This window comes from Oreochromis aureus, linkage group 11, assembly GCF_013358895.1.
Source record: "Oreochromis aureus strain Israel breed Guangdong linkage group 11, ZZ_aureus, whole genome shotgun sequence".
NCBI classification, from domain to species: domain Eukaryota; kingdom Metazoa; phylum Chordata; class Actinopteri; order Cichliformes; family Cichlidae; genus Oreochromis; species Oreochromis aureus.
This window is the reverse complement of record NC_052952.1, coordinates 27,517,650-27,544,037: the sequence shown is the minus strand read 5'-3', so window position 1 is coordinate 27,544,037 and position 26,388 is coordinate 27,517,650. Positions and strand designations below refer to the sequence as shown.

Here is a 26,388-nt window from a genome sequence, read left to right as displayed (position 1 = left end):
TATCTAAGGATTATTAGTTAAGGTGGATTTCAGGGTGTTATGAGAGTGAGCCTTGATAAATCCCATTACTTACTTTCAGACAAAGCTGTATTAAACGCACAGTAAAATCAAACAAAAAAGCAACAAGAGTAATAAAAAACAATTTTATTTTCTTTAAAAAATAACCCTCCCCAACAGAGTTCCCATACTATCACATACAGAGCCAAAATAATATGCTTCCACGTCCTTTCATTCAAATCTATTGGGAAGTGCTATGACAAGGACTGTTCTTGATCAGTGGCTTCAATATTGCTTAGTCAGACCGTGAGGCTGTGTGGAGGGGGAGCGGACTCTCCCGTGTCCACATGATACATTTCCAGGGTGACTGCCATTTCGTCTCCCCCCTTTGCAAGGTGCTTTGTGGCTTCAGTGAGTGAAGAACTGCATCTGGTTTCAGTGGTGTTGGGGAAATGCCCCCCAGGTTGATATTTTTCCTTTCTTTCTTTCTTTTTTTTTAAACGCAGAATGAGGGGTAGAAGACTGGCCCCGACTGTGAAAAGCCCCTCAACTGCTGGGCCAAAATACATAACAGGTTAATATTATATATTCGTATATACAAATCACCGTGGACACAATGAAGGATCAGTAAAACGGTGTACAAAGGCATTTTGATTATGCAAGTTCATAAACATGATTTAAAAATCAAACTCATCTGATCTCTTATCTTTTGATCCCTTTCGACTCAAAAGGGGGTCTGACCATCAGACAAGATTTGAGGCGCTTAAAGGGCAACTGAGGTGGAATTTTGGGACCGTCTCCACAGTGCCCTCTTGAGGATACACTCTGACACTAGTCACAATATTCATAATAATAATGACAAAGGAAAAAAGCAGTCTTTATAACCATTACACAATCGAGGCAAAACGACTGACAGGCAGTGGTGAGCGCGAGGCTCCTACCTCTAAGAAAACCAAAGTAAGGTGGCTCAGAATATCCAGTCATAAAAAATAATTACATGCATTTTTCTTCCATAAATCCAGAAAGTGACTAGATGTAAAGGCAGGGCATGTTAAATAGTCGTAATAGAGGCCCACCCTGTCAAATGTAGCAATCCCCTATCTGTGCCGCCCACGCACACAGAGCACCAATAGGGATTGGCTAACACAACATAGGGGATTGGGGCAGGGGATGCTGCAGGTGTGTTATGTGACGAGTGAGAACAGACGGCAAGGATAAAAGGTGATGGCGGAAAGGTTGATGAGTTTGGCTTAACGTGGGAATGGGGGGAACAAGTGCATTTATTTGATCAGCTATGTCTCTGCATGCTGAGAAGGAGACTGAGAGCGCAGGCATGTGTGTGCTTCTGTTGTAAATGCCTGCAGAGGGGAAGAGCTCTGTGTAAAAGCGGGACAGGCGCAGGATAGGTCGGTACAGTTAGGCAAAGAAAAGCACGGGTGGATGCGTGGAGCGCGCCGCTTGGCGTCATTTCCACTGATACACGTTGGAATGTGCAGACTGATCGGAGCAAGGTCAGTTGCTGAAGGCGACTTCAGCTTTGCAGCACTTAAGTGATCATAGACTATATTTGCCTGCTTTCAAATCTACAGAATAGTGTTGACCTTGCCTATTGCCTTTGTTCTGAAAGCTACGCAAGTGTGGGTGTGAAACGTTCAAATGTAGAGTGTAAAGTCTCGCCAACGGCTAGTTTCACCATTTTGAAGTAAAATAAAATAAAAGTAAAATTTAAAAAGTGCCTCGTAAATTCTAAAAGAGCAATGTATAGAGAAATAAAAGATTATCTTCCTGTTTGAGTGCCCCCTTTCCATAGGGTGGCATCACTTTTGGCTGGTTAACAATGCTGGTTTAGGTGCATGGGGTGCAAGTATATTAGATACACACTATGCAAATGGTCCCTCTACTGTTACACTAAGCTTGCCTCTAAAGGCAAAATCTCTAAGGGACTGGCCAACCAGGACAGAGTGTGTGGCAGGACTCCTGTCCTGGATCTACAATATGCTACACCTGCTCTTTCTTTGTCTGCTATAATATAAAGACCAGAGGGCTAGCCTCGCATGTACTAACAAACTCTTTATGTGCAGGACTGGTGGCACCTACATGCTAACACTAAGTGCTAATGTACCATACCCCGGACTCCTCAAGGCTGTTTAAAAAAAAAAAAAACAGTTTTCAAAAACATTAAAAAACATGAATGTAGTTCATGATAACATTAAAATGATACATGTAAGTGTGCGTGCCCAGTACCACCTCTAATGAGGATCCCCTCTAACAAGGGGCTTGCAATACTGGCATCCGGCATTTGGATGGGTAGAGGCAGCATCGTGGTGGCAGTTAAAAAAGTTTTTAGGATTTTTTTTCTCCTTTTTATCGCCTAGTTTTCTATTTTTCTCCCATCCGTATTGCATACTTACATACATAGGAGTGTGAAGGTAGCATACAATACAATTACATAATACCCATGATTTAAAAATTCAACTTAAAAAGATCAATAGTCCCGGTAAAGTAAAAACAACAGTAATATTCATAACCTTTTGAGTGCATGAGGCTGCAGAGTCTACCTGTGTTTTACAGGAGAGGGGATTTGTGTTTCTTGGATTTGAGTGACTGATTGCTGTGAAGTATGTGTAGTGGGCAATTGTAGGGAGTAAGGGATGGGGATGAGGTGGTGCCGGTGGGCCGTTTGCCCACTCAGGTAGAAATGAGGTGGGAGGGAACGATGGCGGCGATGGTTGGAGACGCTCAGGCGAAGTACATGGTCCTCAGAGTGTCGTGATGAATCTGAACAGCCTTAGCCAACGCCTGGGGATCCCGACCGTTACTCTGACCGGACACATGGCTGCCCTCTCCACTGCAGAGAGACGAGAGGGTGATGAGAGAGCGAGCAAAGATGAGTTACACATTTCATGTCTTCATAAGAATAATGATTGACATTATTCTTGGCTAATGACTTGTGATTGACAAGTCATTAGCCAATGCACACACCCTAAATAATCCTTATTTCTGCCTCTAAGAATGTCCATAATTTACAAAATTAACTTCAGTTTGACCTGAAACTACCAACTGAGAAAGTCAAGAAAGTGCTTACTGAGGCCACGGAGGAAGCAAGCTTACCAACCCCCCAACAAACTTCAACCAATCAAGAATGCAGATTTAAGGCACTTCGACAACAGCTTGGCTTTTCAGACACAGAAACAGTGTCCAGGTTTTATACTATGTTAGGCTACGTTCACACTGCAGGCGAAAGTGCATCAAATCCGATTTTTTGACCCTATGCGACCCATATCCGATCATGGTATGACAGTGTGAACGGCACAAATCCGATATTTTCAAATCCAATCTGGGTCACTTTCGTATGTGGTACTGAATCCGATATCCGATGTTTTAGAAAGCGACTGCTGTTTGAACGGTCATGTTGCATTAAATCCGTCTTTTACATCACTGACACAAGACAGACGCCAATTATCAGCACAGGAGAAGCGCCTGAGAAGACATCGCGAACGCTTCCTGGCCATCCAGTGTGGATGTCAGTGAAACTGTTGGGAAGACAGCGTTTTTTTATTTATTTATTTATATTTTATTTATTTTATTTGTACTGTATAATCTGCAGATTCTGACAGAAATCTGCAACTATCCTTTGAAGCACCGCTCCTCTCTAAAACAGCAATAAGGATAATTATTAGGTTATTTACATTATTATGTAAATAACAAAATAACTTAAAGCAAAAATTGGGAAACGTAAAGTCCGAAGTCTTTACATTAAGGGCCATCAGTCAAACAATATTGTTTGGTCTGGGTCTAAACAGAGCGCATTGTGTGTGACGTCTTCTTTTGCGCATGCGGGCCGCTTTGAGCGTTCACACTAGAGCGCGTTTGCTGTCGCATTTTATTTGTAGTGTGAACAAGCAGACAAAAAAATCGGATTTGATCAAAAAATCGGAATTGAGCATTAACACCTGCAGTGTGAACGTAGCCTTAGAGACTCATGTGTAGTCTATCTTCCGTAGCCACACTGACCTGTCATGTTCTTTGTCTACCAGATGGTAGCGGGCACGGAAGGCCACGAGACGAGCATAGTAGGCTGGGGCAGGGATGGAGACTGAGCGGGTACAGCGCACGTAAGTGTGGCACAACTGGTAAGTTAGAATCTGCAACTCATCAGCTGTGAAGCGATTGTCGTCCCATAAGACGTAATAATGAGACGGCCGGCTGGTACCCTGAGGACAGAGGAGAAAAGGGCAATTAAAATAACAATACATTTTTGTGTAAAATAGCTGCAAGGTTAAAAGAAGTCAAAGAGATTTGTTCTTACTATATTATAGCAGAGATTTCTATGGAACAATAAAGTATCTCTTATAAATACCTGTATTCCTGCATGACTACACAGGTAGAAGTCAAACTCGAAGGGATGAGTGATGCTGGTGTCCACTGTAGTCCCTGCAGGAATATTCCCACTCTTCCCAATCTGTCCAAAGATAACACAAGGAAAAAAACACAGGTAAGCAAGTATGAAAACTTAGTAGGAAACAGAAAAACTGAAGGGGAAACAAAGAAAGTTTACCCTTTCAGACTTATCAGCACAGAAGAGGCGTGTGTGGTGACGTTTCTGCACCACGATGTAGGTGATACCAGGCTGATAGTCCTTCTCCAACTTTATGCACGCATCTCTGATGGCCAACAGCTCGTAGTGGAGAATCTGCGTGTAACAGCGTCAATTGTTAGCACTCAGATGAAAACATATTAAAATGGATTTTGGTGACATTGTGTCATTAAGATCGCAACGTCCCACCTACCTGAGGCAACTGTCCCTCAGGAACACCGTCTCTGTAGAAAATGATCCTGGTGGGCTTGAAGCGGGTCGACTTGTAGAACTGAATCAGCAGTTCCCGCACCATGTAAGATAAATCTTCGATGATCTCCTGCCTGGGCCTCTGGACGCGCACTGTGGCACAGTATCTGCTGGGATGGGCATCCATACTGCCTACCACCTATTAGAGGGAGCAGAAAACATTGAAAAAGGAATTTAACATGATAATATAACTTGCAATAAGCCAGCATTAGGTTATCTCTCAAATAAATACACCTTTTGTTACTGAATGTTCTTCATGACTTTTTACTTTATGAAAATCTGTGCAGTAGTTGTAGTTGTAGTATTGATTCACAGACATGAGTCATTTTTCGTCGTGTGTATATTTGAGCATTAGCATCCCCTAAAGGCTGCAGCTGGGAAGTGTGCAAGGCTGAACGTCAACCTTTTATTTTCCTTCCCTCAAATCCTTACACGATACTACAATCACCATTTTTCACCAGTTTTCACCTCAGCTCGTACTGTTAACACAGACCTGCTTTCCTCTCCTATCCTCGTGACTCAATTATTCGTCATAATTGCTAGGCAACAACACAGCCAACCATAGGCGAGCTGAGGTCAAGGGCGGACGAGAGCTGACGTCATTTCCTTTTGAATGTGAGTCAGTGATGAGCCATTTGTTTCCCTGTATACCTCACTAATTCCTCTCATACTCCTTTTTTCTCTTCGCTCGGCCTCATGTGCTGTGCGTCAAAGTCCAAACAAAGCGTCATATCGACGCTATGTGCTTTTCATGAAATGGGCTGTACATGCAGGTGGAGTTTGAAGCAAACGGTACTCTGAGAGAACCATGGAATGAAACCCTAAATCGCCATAGCCCTATCAAATAGCCAAAACATAACAGAATAAACCTATTTGTGTCACAGCCATCTCAAACTGTTCATCTGTTAAAGAGCAAAAACAGCAGTAGGCTGAAATCCAGAAAATAAAAAATGAAATATGAGAACAGAGCACGTGCACGCTTATTTCATTACACCACTTTATAGCACTCACGCTCATTATAGAAAAATAGGGTTACTTTAAACACTTTGTTTTGTTACCTAAGCATTGCACCTATGGCAGCTGATGCACCATCTGGACTGCCTTTTTTAACATCGCAAATCCCCGCTGACTGAGTTACACTTCTGACACATCAACCAAACATGAGAAAAAGTACCTCGAAGCCCACTGCTCACTGTTGCACATTGTTTCAATAAAAACTTTTTTTAAACCCACAAACCGTGAGAAAATGTGCCTTAAAAGACTTCACTTTACTAAAGCCACAATACAAACCTCAGAAGGGTGCTAGTTCCTCCTCAAATTAAATTACAATATAGTGAAAGGTTATTACAGATTGTTTTTGTCCAATGATATAAAAACTAGTTAGCTTTAAGCTCTTCTGTTCTGAACCCACTACCTAATGTTGAGGTATTCTTCTCTTACCAGCATTAATGAGCACAGTGGCCATCGAGTCCCACTGTCACCAAGCAACCACAGACGTGCGTTTTTTCCCTGTGGCATCTCGGGGTCATTTGCATTATTTACATGCCCTTGCTATTTTTGATTTGCCTAAAAAAAGAGTTTCGTGGCCAACCAAGCAGCTGGACTGCCATCACATCCCACAGAAACATTTTTATGACTTTTAGCTACTAGAGTACTTAACAACTACTGTACATTCAATATTCTGGTACAAGGTAACCAGTGGCTTTAAGAACAATGAAGACCAAGGTATAAATCCATTTGTTATCTAAAGGTCATTGTCCTTAAATGCAGGTATATAGTGTTAATTAATGCCGATTAATTCTGTTTATGACTTTGACTTGTTGCTATATCTACACCAAATGACAACCAATGCTATAGTTTAAACCTAGAACATTTCTTATCTGCTAAATTAGAAAGTCTATTTTTTCCCCAAACAAAAACTAGTGCTTCATTATACTTATTCACATTTTTAAATAACTCACATGTCTTTTCATCAAGTAAGCAACTTTAGCCAGTAACAATGAAAAAGGCTGTTCACAAGTTACCGGAGCCAAAAGCGCACCAGTATTGCCCACCCATGGGTTTAACCTGCACGCCCAGATTTGAAAAGTGGCCAGGCTTTGTGACACACCGTGGTTGCACATTCCCTTCCTTTTCCTGAGATTGTGTTTAAAGTGAGCTAGTGTTGTTTAATGAAGGCGAGACTTACAGCAGTAATGGAGGGCTTCTTGCCATCTCCAGCCGGAGGATGTGTGACATCTGCTCCCAGGAAGATAACCGGCTGCTGAAACACTGCTGACCTGAGAGAGCAAATGGAGGAGGTGATGCAAATTACACACGCTCATAAAGGCAGTGAAGGGCTGCTGTTGGTGAGTCATATTACCGAAACGTATTCAAACGATCACCATGTCATCCAGCAGGATTTTGATAGAAAACTCAAGTCTACTACCACTGTCAGCGTTTTACACCTATGTGTCAGGATCACCCATCACCTAAATCAAGATACCATAAATATGTGCAACTAATTAAAAACGGGTCAAACAGAAGCTCACCGTTGGTGAGGCACCAGGATGTTGTTGATCCCTCCCAGTTTCACATTGATTTTGAGGCAAAGGTTAGACAGAGTCTGTGGCGACGTCTTCACCACGTTCTTAACCTGGACACATTGCGTGGCCATGCCGAGGAGTGTGTCACCCACACGCTTTACCTCCGCTAAAGGAAAAAGTTTGGAAATGACTCACATGAAAAAAGAAAACATGATTCTAGTTTATTGGGAGCTTTTTCATACTCCCATTTGACCGAATGCTTTAGGAGTTTTTTGACTACTTTGAACAACAGTATTTAATTTGTTTTGAGAAAATTATGGCAAACCACATGTATCAAATACAAGTTACCATAGACTGGAGTTTTTCCTGGCAGGATGACGATGATGAGCTGAAGTCCGGAGTATGTGTTTTTCAGGTGTCTGAACATGGGCTCCACGCTGTCCGCTCCCTGGGCATATTTACAGAAGCATGGCTGGCCCTGAATTGGCATCCCAGCATCCTTTGAGATTTTACGAAGCTGGTCTGTGAAGTTCCTGAGATGAACCCAGAGATGAGCGTATAAAGCATCGCCGAGATAAGGTTTTTAACTTATTATTTTATGTCTTTGGGATATTACATATAGGAGGAATAAACAACATAAGAGAAGGATTGTTTTTCTTCTGTGCAAAAGCTCATTTAAAAATAACTAACCTTATGAAAGCAACAGCCATGAGCAGAAATTATTTAATCCCCCTCCCCTTCAACAAAATCATCTGCTTGTGCTCATTAGTACTTACTTGAGCACCTCTTCTCTGCACTGTTTCTGGGGGGCAAAGCAGGCAATAGCCCACACTTTGATCTCAATGCCATTATAAAACTGCTTCCCTCTCATGTCCCACACTCCCTGGTTGGGAGTAGCTATGGCACGGTTCTGTAAAAAAGAAAGGACCAGAATAAAGACAGTTTAAGCCAAATCAGGTCACATTTATAGCAAAAGTACAGAGACGACAAATTAAAGCAAAAACAGAGTTTCCAAGGTCAAGAGCTTAGTGTGTCTACTAACAAACTAACAGTCAGTTACAGAATTTCACTCATTTTCCTCAGTCTCTGGTCGACATGTCAAAACGAGTCTCTTCCTGTGTGAACGCCACTTGAAGCATGACTGGAGATAAAGGATACTATTCTTCCAAAAGTGGAAAGCCCTGTCTCAGAAATTCTCAAAATCCTGCATCGGTATTCAGTTGGGAAATGGGATATAATCCACATAGACTAATAAACATCAAATAATTCAATGACTCCTTGTGCTCTGCCCATCTACCCTATAATCATCAAAGAGATGACTCTAATCTGCGCTTCTTTATAGGATAAAAGCGATCACTCTTTGTATTGATTTGCAGTAAACCCTTCATCTAAACCATATAAGCAAATCACCCACAGATCACAAAAGAGCCACCACATGCCCTCACCAAAGGAGTCAAGCTTTCAAACTTGTCCTTTAATTTGTCAACACTCTGCTCTGTGTGAAGCACACACAACTAAATGGCTGCATTCTTGACAACATAAAAGTCGATATGTTCAGGTTGACGAATGAACCGTGCCTTACCCGTCCTCCGTACTGCAGAATAGGGGCTGGCAATACTCTGCCCATCACCTCGGCCATGTCATCTTTCACCTTGATCCCAAACTCCTGAATGTACGGGTCCAGGTTGAAGTTGGCATTTTTCATCTGTAGAGAGTAAAGGACTTGTATTATATCTCGCCGTCTCCACCTTGCACTATAAATCACTCATTTCAAAATGACGCACGGCCTCCATCAAACGCTTCCCTCTGCAACTCACCAGTCTGCTGATCTCCTCTTGTCTGTCGGGTGCGGAGCGAGCTGTGGCTTTAATCATAGTTGAGGTCTGATTATCTGTCAGTTTCTTGATGCATCGTTGACCGGCTACAATATTACACACCTGGAATGAATACATTCAGTCATTACTGCGTAAACATTGGTTGTCCATCTGAAAGAAAGTTTTTAGTCTGTGTGCATGGTTGTGTTATCATTTAACACCCTCTATGTCAATATATATCGTTACCTCTCAGACGGCCAAGCTATTTGAGGGCCTGAAATGATAGACCATTTAACGTAATGTGAAAGCTTTACATTTTATACAGTAATACTTTTTTATGTCTCCAGTTGCGTTTATGATCCCTCTACTGTTTTCTTTATCCAAGACAGATACCATTGTTATACAAAAAGGAGCTCATGTCCATTAATGACCCATGAGCTGTTTGCCTCGTTACTCTGGGCATTAAGTAAATGACTCAAGGCCTCTGCAGCAGTAAATCTTACTACTCCAGCATAACCAGCCAAGGTCTATTGCCAAATGTGACATTTTATTGATTAGAAGTGCAAAATTACAATAAAATCAAGCTTACATTAACAGTAAAAAACACACATCTATTTCAAGAGTCAAAAATGATCCCACTCGGTCACTTGAAGGTTAAATGAAGGTATGTCGGCAGATTTTTGAGGACGTAAACATAACATGTATTCTGATACTGATGTATTTGCCAATATTCTTTACATATGTACACGTGAACAGTTTGTTGGGGTTCTATTAAACCCCAATAAAAAAGTTTTGGAGGAATAACAGTCATTCGTACACATAAATACAGACATAGTCATGATGAGCTAGTGTTGATCAACCAATATACTACAAATGGTAAACTTTTTGCATCATAGTTGAAACATCACTGAACACTTCCTCACCTCCAGAGGCAGGTAGGTGTGCTTCTGCTCCTGCCCCACCTGTAGACAGGGTAGGTGGGGGTATTTGAGCTGCAAGTTGTACTTCTGCTTGAAGTACTGAGCCACTGTACATTCTACTGTCTGCCCACTTTCAAGCTGAAGGGGAAACCTGGTACAGAAAAAACGAGAACATGAGCATCATGTCAGTGTAATCACCCGATCACTCTTCATTTGCAGGTTTTGTCTGTTTCTGTCTGTTATTTCTGACCAAATCTGAAAACGTGTACTCACTGTCAAAAACAGTAAGAGATTTCCCATTTAAGCTACTTCCTTGGTTAGGTTCATAATAAACAGAGGAAAGAATAGCAGGTTTTTCTCATTCTAAAGAAAACCACTCGTCTTTGAAACATGATCAAAATAATTATTTCAGCATTAAAAAAATGTTTCAACAAAATACTAGATATACATGTTTATGCATTAGGAGAGCATCATAGAGCATTTCTACAACAGAAACTTTACAGATGAACTAGAACCTTCTGTAAACCTGGAAGGAACATTTACCTACATTTAAGCTAAAGAACTAAATATTAATTTAGCTCCTCTGAAACAGTTTTAATTGCTTTCCAAACAAGCAAGGACATATTTTGGTGATTGGTCCAACATGTGGTTGCTGCATTTGTACAACTTCAGTCAAATTAGACAAAAGTACTGTCTTCCAGTGACATCAATATAAGGATGAATACCTAACATATTCTAATGTATTACTCTAATAGGATAAAATAAGATAGGAAGACGCTGTAAAGTTAGGAAGTAAATTTGTGTATTTTCTATGCCAAAAACAAAAAGCAAAGTCTTACGTTTGGTGGCTGGCAGGACGTCTGGTAACATTGCATACACGATACTTCCTTTTCATTTGGCCACAATGGGTCACCTCCACCTTCAGGCCTGCCGACAGTAAGCGGGATAACACAAGAATTAAGTTCAAGTCTCGGAAAGGAAGAGCTTAACGTGTGACCTGCTGTGATGTATGGCTTGGAGATGGTGGCACTGAAAAAAGACAGGAGGCCGAGCCGAAGGTGGCAGAGCTAAAGATGTTAAGATTTTAGCTGGGAGTGACCAGGAATGACAGAATTACAAATGAGTATATGAGAAGGACAGCTCATGTTAAGTAGTTTGATGTAAAAAGGCGGAGAGGCAAGACTGAGATGGCTTGGACATGTGCAGAGGAGGGATAGAGGATTTACTGAGACAAGAGTGTTGAAGATGGAGCTGCAGGGAAGGAGGACATTCAGAGGGTTGGTGAGATGGAGGTAGAAAGAAGAAGAGGAAGACAACCAAGGTACACAGAAGAGCATCTTTGAATGTCAAACCATGAAGCAGATGGCCCGTAATGGGCTGATATAGCAGATGGGCCTGGTTTCCTGTTCTTAGCTACTCCTGTCAGTTAAGAACAGGAAATTGAGGCGACTGTTCATACAAGGTCACCAACATTGGACAGACAATAGAAGACTGCAAAAACATTGCCTCGTCTAATGTTTCTGCTGCATTTGGATAGATGTCAAATTCTGATTCGACATAAACACCATGTAAACATGGATCTGACCTGCCTTTATCAACAGTTCAGGTGTAATGGTGTGGGGAATATTTTAGCACAATTTGGTCCTTTAGTCCCAAATTGTGCTAAATTTGGTCTCCTTGAGCATTTTACTGACCATGTCCATCTCTGTATGACCACAGTGTACCCATCTTCTTGTGTGTATTCAGCAAGTCTATACTTCAAAGGCATAGAAGTATCAAAGTAATTTCATTATTTTTTCAGAAGGTACTTCCACACTTTTCAGTAGCCCACCTTTAATTTCCTTGGTGAAGCGGACCCTTTGTGAGTCAGTGAGGGTTTTGGGTTGCTCATCAATGTTGCGAATGTCCAAAACCTCACACATGAACTCAATTACAGGCTGGGCTTTGTAGAAAGCCGTGGCAGACACTAGAGGGAGACAGAGAGCAGAAATAAATCAGAAGAAAGTACCAAAAAACAAAGGTTCTTATTAAAATCTGTAACTTTCAGAAGACTTTGCCACTTTTTCTTCACAGCTAAATGAGAGTTACAAACAGCCCATAGAAACAAAAGCAGCAGTGTAGATTTATAACATAACTTTTGTAAGATACTCATGGCTCAGCTTTTCTCACAGAGCAAGTTTTTCTTTTCAAAATAACCCCCGTGTTTCTGCCTAGTCACACAATGTCGGTAAAACCCACTGAGATCACTGGCTGACTACACACTCTCTGGTGAGCCTGTGTTCAGTGACTCACCATCAATGTTAAGCATCATCTTCCACATGGCGGGACGCACCGATTGGTGGAAGCCAAACCAAACTTCCCTTCCCCCACCAAGTGGGTGGTAGTATCCTTCAGGTGGGGAGAAAAATGAACGGCCTACTGGGGTGTACCTAATCAGAAGGGGTGAAGAGGTGGAAATCAATGTTCTGATTCAGGGCATGACCGCAGCATGAGTTCATGTCTAGTGATGTGGATGTTTCAGAATAGGTCACCTCAAGAAAAGCAGAAAACTTGCAACACTCAAATGAGAGGCTATTTTTCTTGGGATACTATATCACTGATCTAATATCTGTGGCTTCATGACTTCCTTTTGAGCACTTTCAGGTTAAGTCTTCAAGCCAGTTATCACTATTACTTTGCTTAGCATTGTTCAGTGGACACCTTCACACAGGTGTCAACTAACACGTGTCTTTTATTTAGTAATTCTGATGCCTGGAGCGATGATGATCTGATGCTTGTGGAGGGAAGGACTCAGTAAGCACCGCTAAGCCGTAAAGTTAGAATATCACAAAAAAAACACGTAACTTTAATAAATGTTTTCAGGATGCACAAAACTCTTAGAAATCGCTGATTATCTGTGTGAACAGACTGTTTGACAGACTGTAAATACTGGTGTGTGTTGTTATGAACCTATAAGAGAAACTTTGATATACTTTACCTCATAGAGGCCAGGTGACGCATGGCCACATCCAGGGCTTGAACTGAGTCAAGGGGGACCTGCAGTCGGCCACTGACTAGAGTCTCCTGCAGCAGGCGCCATGACACCTTGGCCAGCCAACGGATGGACACCTTGAAGATTCGATCCTTTCCCTCACCAGGAATCGTCACCTCAAAATCTACCTGAGGGAGAGAGAGCAAAAGGTAAAGAACAAATGAAATAGAGACACACCTGTAGCAACAAAATTAAATCCTCAGGCTGTGCAGTAAACTGCAACCCTTTTTAGGTACTGCAGAATATATTATTGGAAGCTGACATTTCCCTAACCCTGCGCTTGTATGGTTTACATTTTTTTGCATAGTTTTTGCATTTCTCCATAAATGTAGGTGTGACTATATGCCGTGATAAGCATGTGAATGCTTATAGAATTTACTTTCTAGGCAATAGCTGGAGGCACAATTCCTCACACCTGTATGGAAAGTATAAAACTATACAAAGCAGTTTGGTAGCTGGGCTGTCTCTATCCAGAAGTGCAAAATCCTAAATTTCTCTAAATAACGCATTACAGTGCTAAAAAGTAAGTGCAAAAAATGCTGGACTATGTTTTGGGCAGGAGCAGTGACTTCCTGTCTTATTACCACAGACGAGATCCAAAGATGCTTTTGGAAAGATGTTTTTCTAATTTCCTGAGTCCGTCAGGGGCAGTCAGGTGATCTGACCCTATCGTTTACACAACAGATATCTTCTAATTCGTTTACTTAAGGCAACCAAGCACATTTCCTAATCAAATAGATCATTTAAGTATAGAAAAAAACATAACTAATTACAACAAATACATACATATTAAATGCTTTGCTGTTTTATAGAAACTTTTAACCTCTCAGGTAATCAAGCCAGGGTCATGCTCACGGACAGATGAGGAGGAATCGAACCACTAACCCTGCTATTAGTGGACAACCTATCCTGCTTTACCACGGCATCTTTTTAACGTCATTCAAATATTTGCTTTACTGTTAAGAAACTCAAGATATCACAGCTGAACAGGGCTTAGGAGAGACTTCACTGAGTGATTGTGTAACACAAAACCACTGCAAACATTTACCTTCTCACTCCCAATAGGAAGTGCTAGCACCGTGTAGATGTTCTTCTTGCCATCGTACACCGGCTTCCTGTCACCAAAGAGCTGGGGCTTGAAGTGCTGCACCATGTACTCCACCACCTCTCTGTAAGCAGCAACACATGCAAACATGACATGAGATTAATGTGCAATAAAGCCAGAGCAAATCCCCCTCTGCCAGTTAAACCTCTTCCCTCATCAGGATGCTGCTTTTGTCATGAGGAGGTGCAGTTATTGAGATATTGATATAGAGTAGGCAGGATACAGCTGGTGAGTTCAATATCTGGTGGTCACAGGGGGAGAAGCAAGGACAAAGAGCATGGGTGCAGGTGGTGGTGGGGGGCTACCTTTGAATGCATGGTGCCTTGACCTTCACTCAAGTGTGGGGGATGAGGAGGTCTTTCTAAAAAGGAAAGGTCGAAGGGCTTGACCCTTGCATGCCTTCTTGGACCCTTTGTGTTTGAGCTCCATTTCCTTCTGATTCTAAAAGATCCTCTCTTAATATCAGAGGAGATGGTACTAGAACACTCAGTGTTCGGGGATCCTAATTCAGTTTCAGATTTTCTGAGGATCTACCACAAATAAAAAAAAAAAAACAATTTGCTTCATTTATTTCTGTTTATGGCCATGACCTTGTTAAAATGAAGGACAACAAAGCTCAAGGGCTCTCTTTCTATGTTCCGCAGACAGCCTCTGCTGAGGATTTTAACAAAATTTCATTTGTGTAATCAAACATTTTATGAGGGTACTATTATGTTTTAGCAGACAGAAGTAAAAACTATCAATGTATTTTAGGTCTGAGGTCACCAAAGTTCCTATTAGGAGACATACAAAATTAATTCATATGTATGAGACTGTACTTAGGTGAACCTATGATGCTTTTTCTTATTTTTTGTCAAATGTATTGTTAGTGTAGTGGCTGAGCATAATAATCATGGCTAAAGTTTCAAATAATATATTTGGTGTATGTAATTCCTATGAGTCAAATCAAAGATTTAAGGCTGCTCTAAATGTTCAATTCAGTGGGGGTTTTTCTACTCTGGGCACCGTGTGACGTCAGTGAGAGGGGATATCTTAATATGGTCATGTCCGGCACACAGCTGTGGCTATGATCAAAGAAGCCCCACCCACCTGCTTTAAGGGGCCTGCCAATCAAAAGTAAGGCAGCTTAAAGGGATGGAGGCCTTAAAAGGAGAGTTGCAAAAAAATCTTTTTCTCAGTCAGATAGATGGAGGCTTATTATGAGGGAAACATGGTGACTCAGTGGTCAGTGTAAACCTGCAGAGGCATTTAGGTTCACCAGGAAAGACTCCTGTATGTGGAGTGTTTCAAGTCTGACAACATAAGTCACCGCTAAATAGTGAACTTCATAAACTGAGTTAGTACCAAATAACTCATAAACCTTTACCAAAATCATTTTTCATGTTTTTTGTAGTTGCTGCGATCTGTGCAGTGGCTCGCTGAGACTCATGGGTAACACCTGGGTTGATTGCTCACCTGTGTATGTTTATCACCCTGAGAAGTCAAGCACTCTTCCTTATCCCAGTCATTTTTTTTTTTGGTCAACTTAAAAGGCTGCATATTTAAATATTTGTTCTTTTATATATTTATTTTTCTGTAGGTCGTATCTCCTCTCTTTGAGAACAAGGTAAAGATCTAGCAGAAGACAGCTGCAGAGTTTATAGTGAAGCACAATTCTCTTAGGAGCCAAAAACTGGATTGGACAGGGGTTTTTTTCCATCATATGCCTGCTGACTCGTAATGCTAGAGGTGCGAGATTTCATATAAATGTTGATGATTCATCTGACTATAAAAAGTGGAAGAACAGCCCTATCTGATTGGAGATGGGAACAATTGGTTTATCCCTGTAGCTTCTGCTCATCTGCCAGTCCTCCCATGATTTCTTGAAACTACTACAAAGCTTTATTGTTGCTGTGAAAGGTGCTAGTTACATGTACAAATGGGCATTTTCAAGCTCTCTGTGCCTTGCATTTCTCTAATGCAGACTTGCATGCACAACCCAGGAAGTCTAGTAATCCATATATTCATCATTGGTAGGAGAAAGTGAAAGTCCTTTTTATGAAGCTTCTAGCTCTGAACTTTACTCCCTTTTCCTGTCTTTATGTTGCTGAAATGCTTCACTCAAACTTCTCCTAATTCTGTCATTCATTTTAAATGCTTACAGTGATCATAAAGCACTATACTAACTAGACAAGATGAAAGGCGCAAGTGGGAGATGACTTGGTGAAGTCTGCCACGCAGCCATTCTGGTTCAAAGTCCAACACACCTCTGAAAACGACAACAACAATGCTGTCACAGTTGAACCCAACAAACCTTTTATAGAGAGGGGGTGTGTGATGGCTGCATGTGAAGCCACATGACTTCACGCACCAGTAATTGGACAACATATTTTACATGTGATATGCACTGAAATACAAACAGATAAATGATGACACAATCTTTGATTTTGCATAACTTCTGTTTATTTAGACTTTGTTGAAGCTATATTGATTTCCCCTTTGAGGTTATGGTAGGAAGGGCACCTGGTGTAAATTCTGTTAAATCAAACATACCTGTGACTTCAGCACTCCTAAATACAGGAAGTGCAACCTGGAACGTGCAATGTATGGTTCCCCTGTTCTCTAAGTTGGTATAATCAATCAGCATACAAGTTTCCCTTTGTCAAGTCAGTGCAGTTGGGCTTTGCTTTTGTTTAGTTGGTTTGGTGTTATGTTTGTTACTTTCTGATCACAAGTAGCTTAGTACTCCACAGGTGACCTCTTTAGAGGCTCAGATGTATGTTTGGATTTATTTGTGAGATTTCCTTTTTTTAAGTATTTTTATTTTTGAGTTAAAATGACACCCAGTTAAAAACTTACCGGTGTTCTTCAAGTCTAACCAACTTGGTCCTTCACAGTGATAAAACTTTATTTTCAGTTATTTGGTACCAACTCAGGCAAAGACGTTTGAACTGTCTTAGTCTGACTTACTAATGGGAGCAGGCTGTTGGTTGACTGCTTATAATCATTTGTGCTGCAAAAACTTTGGATGTAAAAATGGAGTGAATTTGTTTTTCAGTCTAGAAAATGACTCCACATATAAGACATATAAGACAACTGTGGAAAGTGAAGGTCAGTCCCATCTTGTTGACAGCCAGCACAAAGTCAGACGGATGATACCATCTAAGGATGGTATAAAAAGCAGAGATCGCTATGCAACAGGCCTTTGTGAAAAGAATGAATTCACCTGGATCAAACATAATGAAACATATGTATACTGTGACATTTTTCTTCGCAGAGACAAGACAGACTGTTCACAGGAAGCAGCTCTTTGCTGAGCCATGGAAAGTTTGCAAGGTAGAAAGAGCACACTTCTCTCCTGAACTTTGAAATATATATATTTTTTTAATGTACACTTTATTTCTTGGATTAAAGTAATGAATGTGACAAATCACATTAGTTTTGTTATAACTAAAAACATGGCCAGTAAAAACATGGACAGGGACTACAGGTTTCATGAAAAATACTAAAGCATACAAGTATGTAAACTAAGTTACTCCAATTTAAATAGGTGTAATATGATACAGGTGATATGATACATTTCTTCCAATGTTTGCATCAACCATTAGGCTTTAAGCTGCATCAGGAGGCACAACATTCAGCTCAAGCAAGTTGGTTTCAGTTTTGATTCAACCATCTGTCCAGTCACCAGCAGGTAAAGAAGGTAAAGCTACTGCAGGGAGGAAAATTGTCTTCTGCCTAATATAAAACTGAAACCCATCCAGAGAAGATGGTAAATTATTTATTTTACTCAGTTCTACACGGATGCATTACTTTTTGCGCTCTTCATGTTCCTCAGAGTTGTAGTTAAAATGACTTTCATAGCAGCACAACCTCCTGTTAATGTATGTGCTGTCAGTTATATAAATATCTGACACATGCAAACAGGTACAATTTTTTTTTTAAACTCGATATCTATTTATATGCACCACAACTCCATATTTATTTTTCTCACATAAGGTGATGTTAAAATTAAGAGCGTTGCTTTGGCAACACTTTATTATTTTTTCAATACAAGAACCCAAAATTAATCATCATAAATAGATAGCTGTTGCAAAGAAATACATTTTTCATGCTTCAAGTAGCTGTTATCTCTGCCTCTTCAAAGACAACACACAGATTACTGGTTGGTGGCTGTTGGGCTTTCATTATCCAATTACCACACAGGAGGCAATTCAGCTGCTTGATGACTTCTTCAATGCATACCCAACGGTTACAAATTAATAACTTTGTCATTTGCTTATAACAAATGACAACTGACAAGTGCTGATCTTTTCCATTAATGTGGGACATCAAAGAAAAGAAATGCAGAGAAATATTGTGACTGAAATCTGTTACCTGTTGACTCGTCGTGGGCACTTGTCAGGCTTAATGTCCACCTCGTAGTGATAGACATCCATCTTTGGGATCTCCACTTCAAAGTAGTTGGCCAGCAGCCTGATGGGCTTGCCCACGGTACCCATGCCTGGCCGGCGAGGGGCATGGAACACCTGCTGCAGGGGTGGGGGGAAGACCCCCATGGGCACTGGACAGATACAACATAGGCAGCCACAGACAAAGACAGGTAACAGGGGAAAATGTGGTTCAGAGTAAAAAGGGTTTGAAGTTGGAAAAGTGCACAAATACGAAGCAACAGACAGGAAAAACCAAAGGTAGAGCAAAGAATCAACGGTTAAGTGAGGGGGTGGCAAAGGAAGCAGTGGTGAACAGCAGAGGACAGGGCAAGGAGGACAAGAAATGTGGGCATAAGCCAGGAAGGAAGCGTAGGCAGGGGAAAGGAGAACACCACAAGAGTCACTCGCAGGGACAGGAAGGCCAGTAGAGGCAAGATAGTTAAAAAAAAAAAAAAAAAAAAAAAAAAAAAAGCAAGGAAGATATTAAAAGGCAGATTGTGCATTTGGGGGCAGAAAAGAAAGAGACACAGAAGTATATAGAGTAAAATAAGGGGTGATCGGCACATTAAGAACAGACGGAGCAGCCACATGAGGTCATATATTGGGGGGGGAGAAAAACATGAAGAAATTAGTAAAATATTTCTTTAAGTAAAAAAATATGACTTTAATTTTGCTGTTCATCACACAATCATGATGTCTGATCACATGGTTACTGTGCAAATTATGAACTATGATAATCAATTAAATGGATCAGAATCATCCAGCTTCTTTAACTAAATTCTATTGTAAACATCCGTATTTTGGGGGTTTGGGTTCATCTAAATTTTTCAGAAGCATCACTGTGAACACACATTTGATGTTATATGCATATCATTTAATTAAAGTACTAAATTGGGGGGGAAAAAAAGATTAATTATGTGACTAAAATGATTAGTGTAGCAAGGGGGAAATAAACAGCAGCTATTTTGAGAATCAATGATTTTAGACATTCTGCAAGAAAAAAAATAGTGAAAAATGTCAAGTATTCTTAGCTTCCAGTTTTCCAATTGCATATTTTATCTGTTTCTCCTTCTATAATAAGAGAATAAAAGAAATCTCTATAAGCATGCCTGTGTGTTCTTCACTCCCTACATCTATTACACACATAGATCACATTTTGTGGGACAACTGAGTAAGTAGTGTCACCACTACTCACAAGTGAGGCATTTAACGAACATGTGAAAATTGTAGCTACAAATATTAACATGAGTTACACACTACCCAGGAGGGCACTGCACTTATAGTAAGATTTGAACAAATACACCCAGCATCTTAATGGTTGTGGGTTTTACTTTCAAGATAAAACTACTGCCTGTGTGCAAGAGACACTTCACATAACCAACTCTAAAGAAAAATGGACAAGTTTAGCTCCAGCTTGTATATTCTAGGTCTGAAGCAGTCTTTTTAACAGTATACATTATGCCCATACTAGTTTCAGGTCCTAAAAGTTAAAGCTTCATCAAGTCAGGAGGTCTAACATAGAGGGGGTCCTAAACTAGGTGCTTGCTGTGACTCCTGCCTAAGAGGGGCCCACTGCCTTAACCTCTGGGTCCCCAGAGAACAGCCCTCCTTCACCAAAACAAAGACCCCAGCTGCCCTGCGCCTCCATCTCGCAGACACAAATTCACGGGTGTACGACAGAGGGAGCGCCCTTGCTACGATGAACACACTCATACACACAAACACAGGGGGCCCCCCCTGTACATTCCCAGCCTCACCATGGAGACACCAAGGCAACACAGTATTGTCATGGATATCAGGGGACCCGTGTATGTGTACGGCTGTTGGAGGAGATGAGAAGAGGCAGGGTGCTGCTGTGGTCATGCTGAAGAGACCTTGGCCTTTGTGGTCCTGAACTGAGCATGTTCCCACATCATGGCAAGGCGTCGGCATCCTCAACTGGAAAAGCTCTGCTTTAAATAGCCACTCCATCACATGTTCACTATTCAGAACATGCTAAACGAATCGGAAGAGTAATGGCCATAAAACACACCGTTTTCTCTTCTTAGCGTGAATATAACAGATTAAAGGAAAAATCAAAGTATCTTAGACCATCAGAACAACTTTTATACATCACTGGATTTTTTTAACAAGTTTAGTGAAGGGATTAGACATCTTTCATTCAAAATATATTCCCTTTAATGATTGTGGTGGAGTAATGTCTAACACTTCAGACACAGGTCTGACGTAGGTGTTCAATTTGGTTGAGATCTGGTGACTGCAAGTAAAAATCTCAGGATATGATTCACATCAGTTTTACACTAAACCATCCATTGAGCCCTTGTGCTCTACGGAAGGCAGGTACTGTCATCCTGGAAGAGATCATTGTCGTCAGGACAGTGATCAACAGATTATGATATCTTAGAAGAAATCAATATTGATTTTCAATGTCTCTAACTTTTTTGGGCACAAACCATGCCAGCAGCACAACTGTACCACATAATATCCTCAGTGTAGGGGGTCAAGTATTCAGGTTTTTCCTTTAATCTGTCACCCGTCCGTGTGTGTGTGTGTTCATATGAATATCAAAGTGTAGAATCACAAGTCCCTAAAACACATCTGAGAAGCACTGTAAACACAGACACCAGACATGTGGTGCCCGTACGTACTTTATGTGCAAGAAAGCATGTACGTGTGTGAATGCGTGAGTGTCTATACCGTGTTTTGATTGTTGCGCACGCACACACAATGACACACACTTCGCCCTCGTGCCAGTGAAGGCAGATGGTGAGAAGCGGAGCCAGCCCTCTCACATATCCCAACACAATAGCAGTCTTTCCCGGGCGGTGAGACTTAAAGCGGAGCTTTGGCGCTGCATCACAACATGAAGACACTCGCTACTTAAATCCTTTACAATGACGTAATAAGCAATAAGATCAAGTCACATGGGAACGACTATTTTAAAGTCGTACCTGGGATAACACGTCTGTTGTTGTTGTGTGTTTTGTTTTGGCTTCCTTTGCAGGACAACAAATAAAACAAATAAAAGATCTCAATGTGCACTTTTTAAACAACTCCACATTAAATTTGCAGGTAATGGAAAAGATGTGTAGTTGGTGATGCTATACAAATACACACAAAAAAAGTTAAAAACTAGAGAACGATTAGCCTCCAAAAATATAAGCTACTGGCCTATAAGCTAAATTATAAGCCAAGTACACAAATTGCAAGGAAGATCCATTTAGGCATCACTTGTGTTGGCCAAATCAGTTGTGTGTCTCCAAGTATTTGGCTGTTGACCGTGAGCCAAATGTGGCAACCAGAAAAATCTTTCAAAATAGAAAACTGAATCATCACACTTGAAACACAAAAGGAGACGTTGAAATAAGGGGCCTCTGAAGCCCCCCCCCCATCCTAAGAAATTAAAACAGGCCTATTCAACTAATTTCAAGGTTCAGGATCTGGAATGATGACGTGATTTTACCATCAGGCCTGCTTTGCATAAACACAAGCCTGAAGATATCCAAAGAGGATTCAAGGATTGTTAACGGAGTTCATGTCAAAACATTTTGCATCAATTAAAAATACAAGTCTTTATAAAAGCCATGCATTAGACATATTTAAGACATTCGTGGTTGCATTATTAATGCTGGGCACTCAAGAAGTTCCACCGTAAACAGACTTTAGACCTGGGCATAAAGTCAAGTCCAGTGAGTGCTTTAATTGCAGGTCTCCACACCTCGGTGTCAAACAAGAAAACTGCCAAATGAAGCCCATCTCTGATCTGACTGGCACTGATAAGTCTGCAGATACAGAATCAAACCGCAACACATAAATATAATGCTCTACATGCTTCCCTCAGTTCTAAATGCAGATTATGTCATTTCGAACAGGAAGACGAGATAAGCCTTTTTTCCTCCTTCTTATTTCACATAGATAAATAATTCAGTTATTGGTGCAGATGGTAGGCCCGAGGTTGTCTTTAATGTGTGCATTTAAGGACACTGTGCTAAACTCTCTCTTGACAACCTTAAGCAAACGTAACCTGTCAGTGAACGGGAGGCTGGTCTGTTCTGTGGGGCGTGCGGGTGCAGCCAGCTGCTGCTGCTGCTGCTTGAAGGCGGGCTTCACCTCGTCCCTCCTCACCAAGATTCCCACGACCTCCCTGCCCCCGCGCATGGCTGAGGATATTGTCAGACTCCAAAAAGGCTCATCTGCAGCTATAAATCTGGACAAATAATGACGCTTTCTATGGAGTGCAGTGCATGCAGACAGCAAGATAGCTCCTCTCCATCTCACACCCTCTCTTCTCCAAACGTTCGATGCAACAGAGAGGCTTGACACCAAGCATCCTCGTACATCCCCCCCGATGTTAAGGCCAGGCTACGGTGTCTAGTTTTATCAGCTGCAGTTTGGCCCGCAGTATACACCCGGATTGGTTGCATTTAAAACCACTTAAGTAAAAATAAACCTACCAGCGCCAGACGGTCCCGGCTCCATCCCATTCACTTAGCCGCGCGGGTACAAGCTAGCTAGTCCGGGGGGTGCTGTGGCCAAACCGCCGGCCCCCTTCAGGCTGGAAGCGTCTCAGACTTCCAGCCCCCTCCTCTCGGTGTGCAGTCTTCTCCTTTCTCGGTGTACCCCCGCCCCCTGCCCCTACCAGAACCCCCCCAGACCCGCAGAGGAGTTAAGGCTAACGGCGATAGCTGCCAGTTGCTCGTCTGCCCGTTGACCCTAGAGCCAGTAACGGCGCAGCTGCAGGGCGATGCCGTCCTATTTCGAACCACTCTTCCTCGGCGGCGCAGCGGGATCCTTCCCGGTGCTCTGATTTAGCCGATGGTCCGCGGCGCTGTAATTTCTTGCCGTTCTGTTGTGCTCCTGCTCACCGTTCAAGCAGGACTCTCCAGCGGAACAAAAAAGGCCAGCCCCTCGCCCCCCTCAAAAAATCTGAAACTTCTTCTTTGCCATTGGAAAGTGTGAAGGAAGTGTTGACGAACTTGCTGTCACACCCCAGAGGTCGAAGGCGGAACTACACTGCAGATATGCAAATACAGCCAAATTATGTCTCACGTGTCTGATACTGTGTGTTCAAAGCTGAGGTTTAAAACTAATGATCACACGTCTTACTTCTCTCTAAAAATACAACCAACATATTCTGAGTACATTTTAAAGGTGCTACATCAGGGGTTTGATCAGTTTAATCTCAAAGGGGGAAGATCAGTACAATTATCTATAATAACAACCTAGAGCATAATAACCTATGTATCTGCTGGTGTAAAGAAGTTAAAGAACATTATGAAACACATTTATTCTAACATTCTTTTATGAAACAGATGATCGACAGTCAAAGAGTTCTCAATTTAAAAACCTTTCCATCACATGCATCAACCAAAGCAGAAAGCGGACCATTTGGCTTTGTCATGTTCACATTAAAAGTTATTGCAGTTGTGCAGTTTGCAATCTTGAAATATTACATTTAACCTTAATTGATAAACTTGTGAACCTACATCCTTGATATGTGAACACCAAGCCTTTCACATGTCTTTTTTCTTCCTCTTTTAGAAATTGCCGCATATCAGTATTGCCAACTATACATTTGTCTTGGTTTATGTTTTCTTTAGTAAAGGGCTTAATGATTAATTTATCGATCTGTAATTACTCATGTTATTGCTGTTACATATTTGCTTTTTGAGTCATTAATAACCATATTTTAATCTAAGTCTTTAATCCAATATTTATATCTAAGTCTTTAATGCTTTCATGGCTTGACTTTGTAAAAAAAGAAAAAAAAGAAGTAAAAGCACAAGAAAGAATACTTTATTTTTTAATAAATTACCATGCAGTGTTTATTCTTTCAGTCGTACATTGATTATTTTGTACAGGAAACTGAAAAAAGAACCAATGTGCACATATCCAATAAACTTTAGGTGCTAGAAATAAAGGAATGAATGAATGAGCTCCAATTGAACTATTGAATTCTTACAATATTTTTGCAATTGGAAGTTTCTTTAGGGTTGATATATTTATGAGAATATTTAAAGAATTAAATGGGACAATGGATATTTATTTAATTTATTGCCATTATGTTTTTTCTCATGTCCCACACATAGTTGGTTACGTATGAAAATCACTTAGGGTAGTTGAAATTCAACAGGCTGACATTTGAAATATATATTTTTTCCACTAATGAGTTAAAACATTATTTTTAACTTGATCAATATAATAATGTAGCTGTATTATTATATCTGTAGTATTGTATGAAAGTCTTGAATCACCGCTCAATTTGTATGTTTTTCTATGAAAATGTGAAATAGGTGCAACAATTTATTGAAATGTGCAAACATGCATGGAAATCCAGCCCTTGAGGCAATGGAAGAGTTTGTACAGGTTTATGTGCTTGATAGTTATAATTTGGTAGGACCACCTTTATTTTCCAACACAGCCTGAACTCTGTTAGGCAAATATTCTTGTAATTTCTTTAGTAGACTTCAGGAATAGTTCTCCAAGCTTCTTAAAGGACATTTTGAAGCTCTTCTTAAGATGTTGGCTGTGTTTTGTTCTGTTCTCTGTCAAAATATTCCCACACTGCATGGTGGCTCAAAAGCAGAGAGTACTTTTCTGCATTCATAATTCCATCAATTTTGACAAGATCCCCAACACCACTGGTTGTAATGCAGCCTAAAACTATAGCCTGCACCAGCAGATAGCTGCAGACTGTTGTACTGCTCTCCTGACCTACTGGCAGTGATTTGAACCAAACATTTTACATTTGGATTCATCGCTCCATAAGATCTGTTTCCATCGATTTCCAGTCCAGTTCTTATATAATATGGCACACCTACCGCCTTTTCTCCCTGTTTCCATTCCTTAAGAATGGCTTCTTGACAGCCACCCTTCCACTGACACGATTTCTGATGAGGTCTCAGTGAACAGTAGGTGGATCAGCTGAAGGGCAAGGTGCATCTCTCAGGTCCAGTGTCAGGTGTTTGTTGGATTTTTTCCTATTTATTATTGGATTTTTCCCCCTATATCTTCTGTTGTCCTCCACTTGTCCAGTTTCCTCAGATTTTTAAAGGACCCAATGCACACCATGCCAAGATATGCCAAGTTTTCAATGATTCAAGTAAATAAATGGCAACAACACATTGCTAGTATGAAAGTGTCCATATACACTATTTAAAATAGGTTCATTGTTTGAGTGAATGTTGAATGATTCATAGGTCAGTGTTAGGTGTCTTAATACAAAAAAATTAGCCAATGCTAAAAATGTTAAAAAATTATAGAAAAAAAAAAGTTGTAAAGAATGATGACTCTTGCATAGCAGCGGACATGTCATATTCACCGGAGCACGTGGAAACACAGTAAACAAACATGTGTTAATGATTGTTTTGTGAACATGATATGAATAAAACAGCTGAAAGGATTAGTAGTGACATTTTTCATCATTATTTATTTACTTAAAACACGTACTGTTTTGTTTACTTTTTTCTCAAGTTATTTTATTTATATTACAAAAAAACCCCGTCAAACCCCTGCTGTGTCATTGATGTGTCTTTGGCTTTTTATGTTCGATTTAATATTTTTTAAAAAGACATAAATAATAGATTTGAATTTACTTGTCATCCCTTAGTTCATGTTGTGGTGTTTTACTTCGGTAAACGTTGAGAAGATCACTTCCCTTTAGTTAAGGAAATCACAGTCGGTCCTTTCATCGAAGCGTAGCGTGCGTCCATCCTCATGATTCAAAAATCTACTAACT

The 26,388-nt window shown here is 40.8% G+C and overlaps 1 protein-coding gene across 1 annotated transcript; it reads right to left on the bottom strand.

Annotated features, from left to right (window-relative positions):
* Positions 1-138: 138 nt before the first annotated feature.
* Positions 139-23,610, bottom strand: ago1 (argonaute RISC component 1). The gene is made up of 19 exons (XM_031740661.2): positions 23,105-23,610; positions 18,595-18,781; positions 14,182-14,302; positions 13,080-13,261; positions 12,395-12,531; positions 11,934-12,068; positions 10,942-11,029; positions 10,106-10,253; positions 9,186-9,305; positions 8,951-9,073; positions 8,145-8,278; positions 7,717-7,901; positions 7,375-7,534; positions 7,032-7,122; positions 4,788-4,982; positions 4,556-4,690; positions 4,358-4,459; positions 4,012-4,211; positions 139-2,845 (listed from the first exon to the last, which is right to left on the bottom strand). Exons 1-19 carry the CDS (start codon positions 23,127-23,129, stop codon positions 2,737-2,739), a joined length of 2,577 nt encoding a protein of 858 aa, XP_031596521.1. The 5' UTR covers positions 23,130-23,610; the 3' UTR covers positions 139-2,736.
* Positions 23,611-26,388: the final 2,778 nt, after the last annotated feature.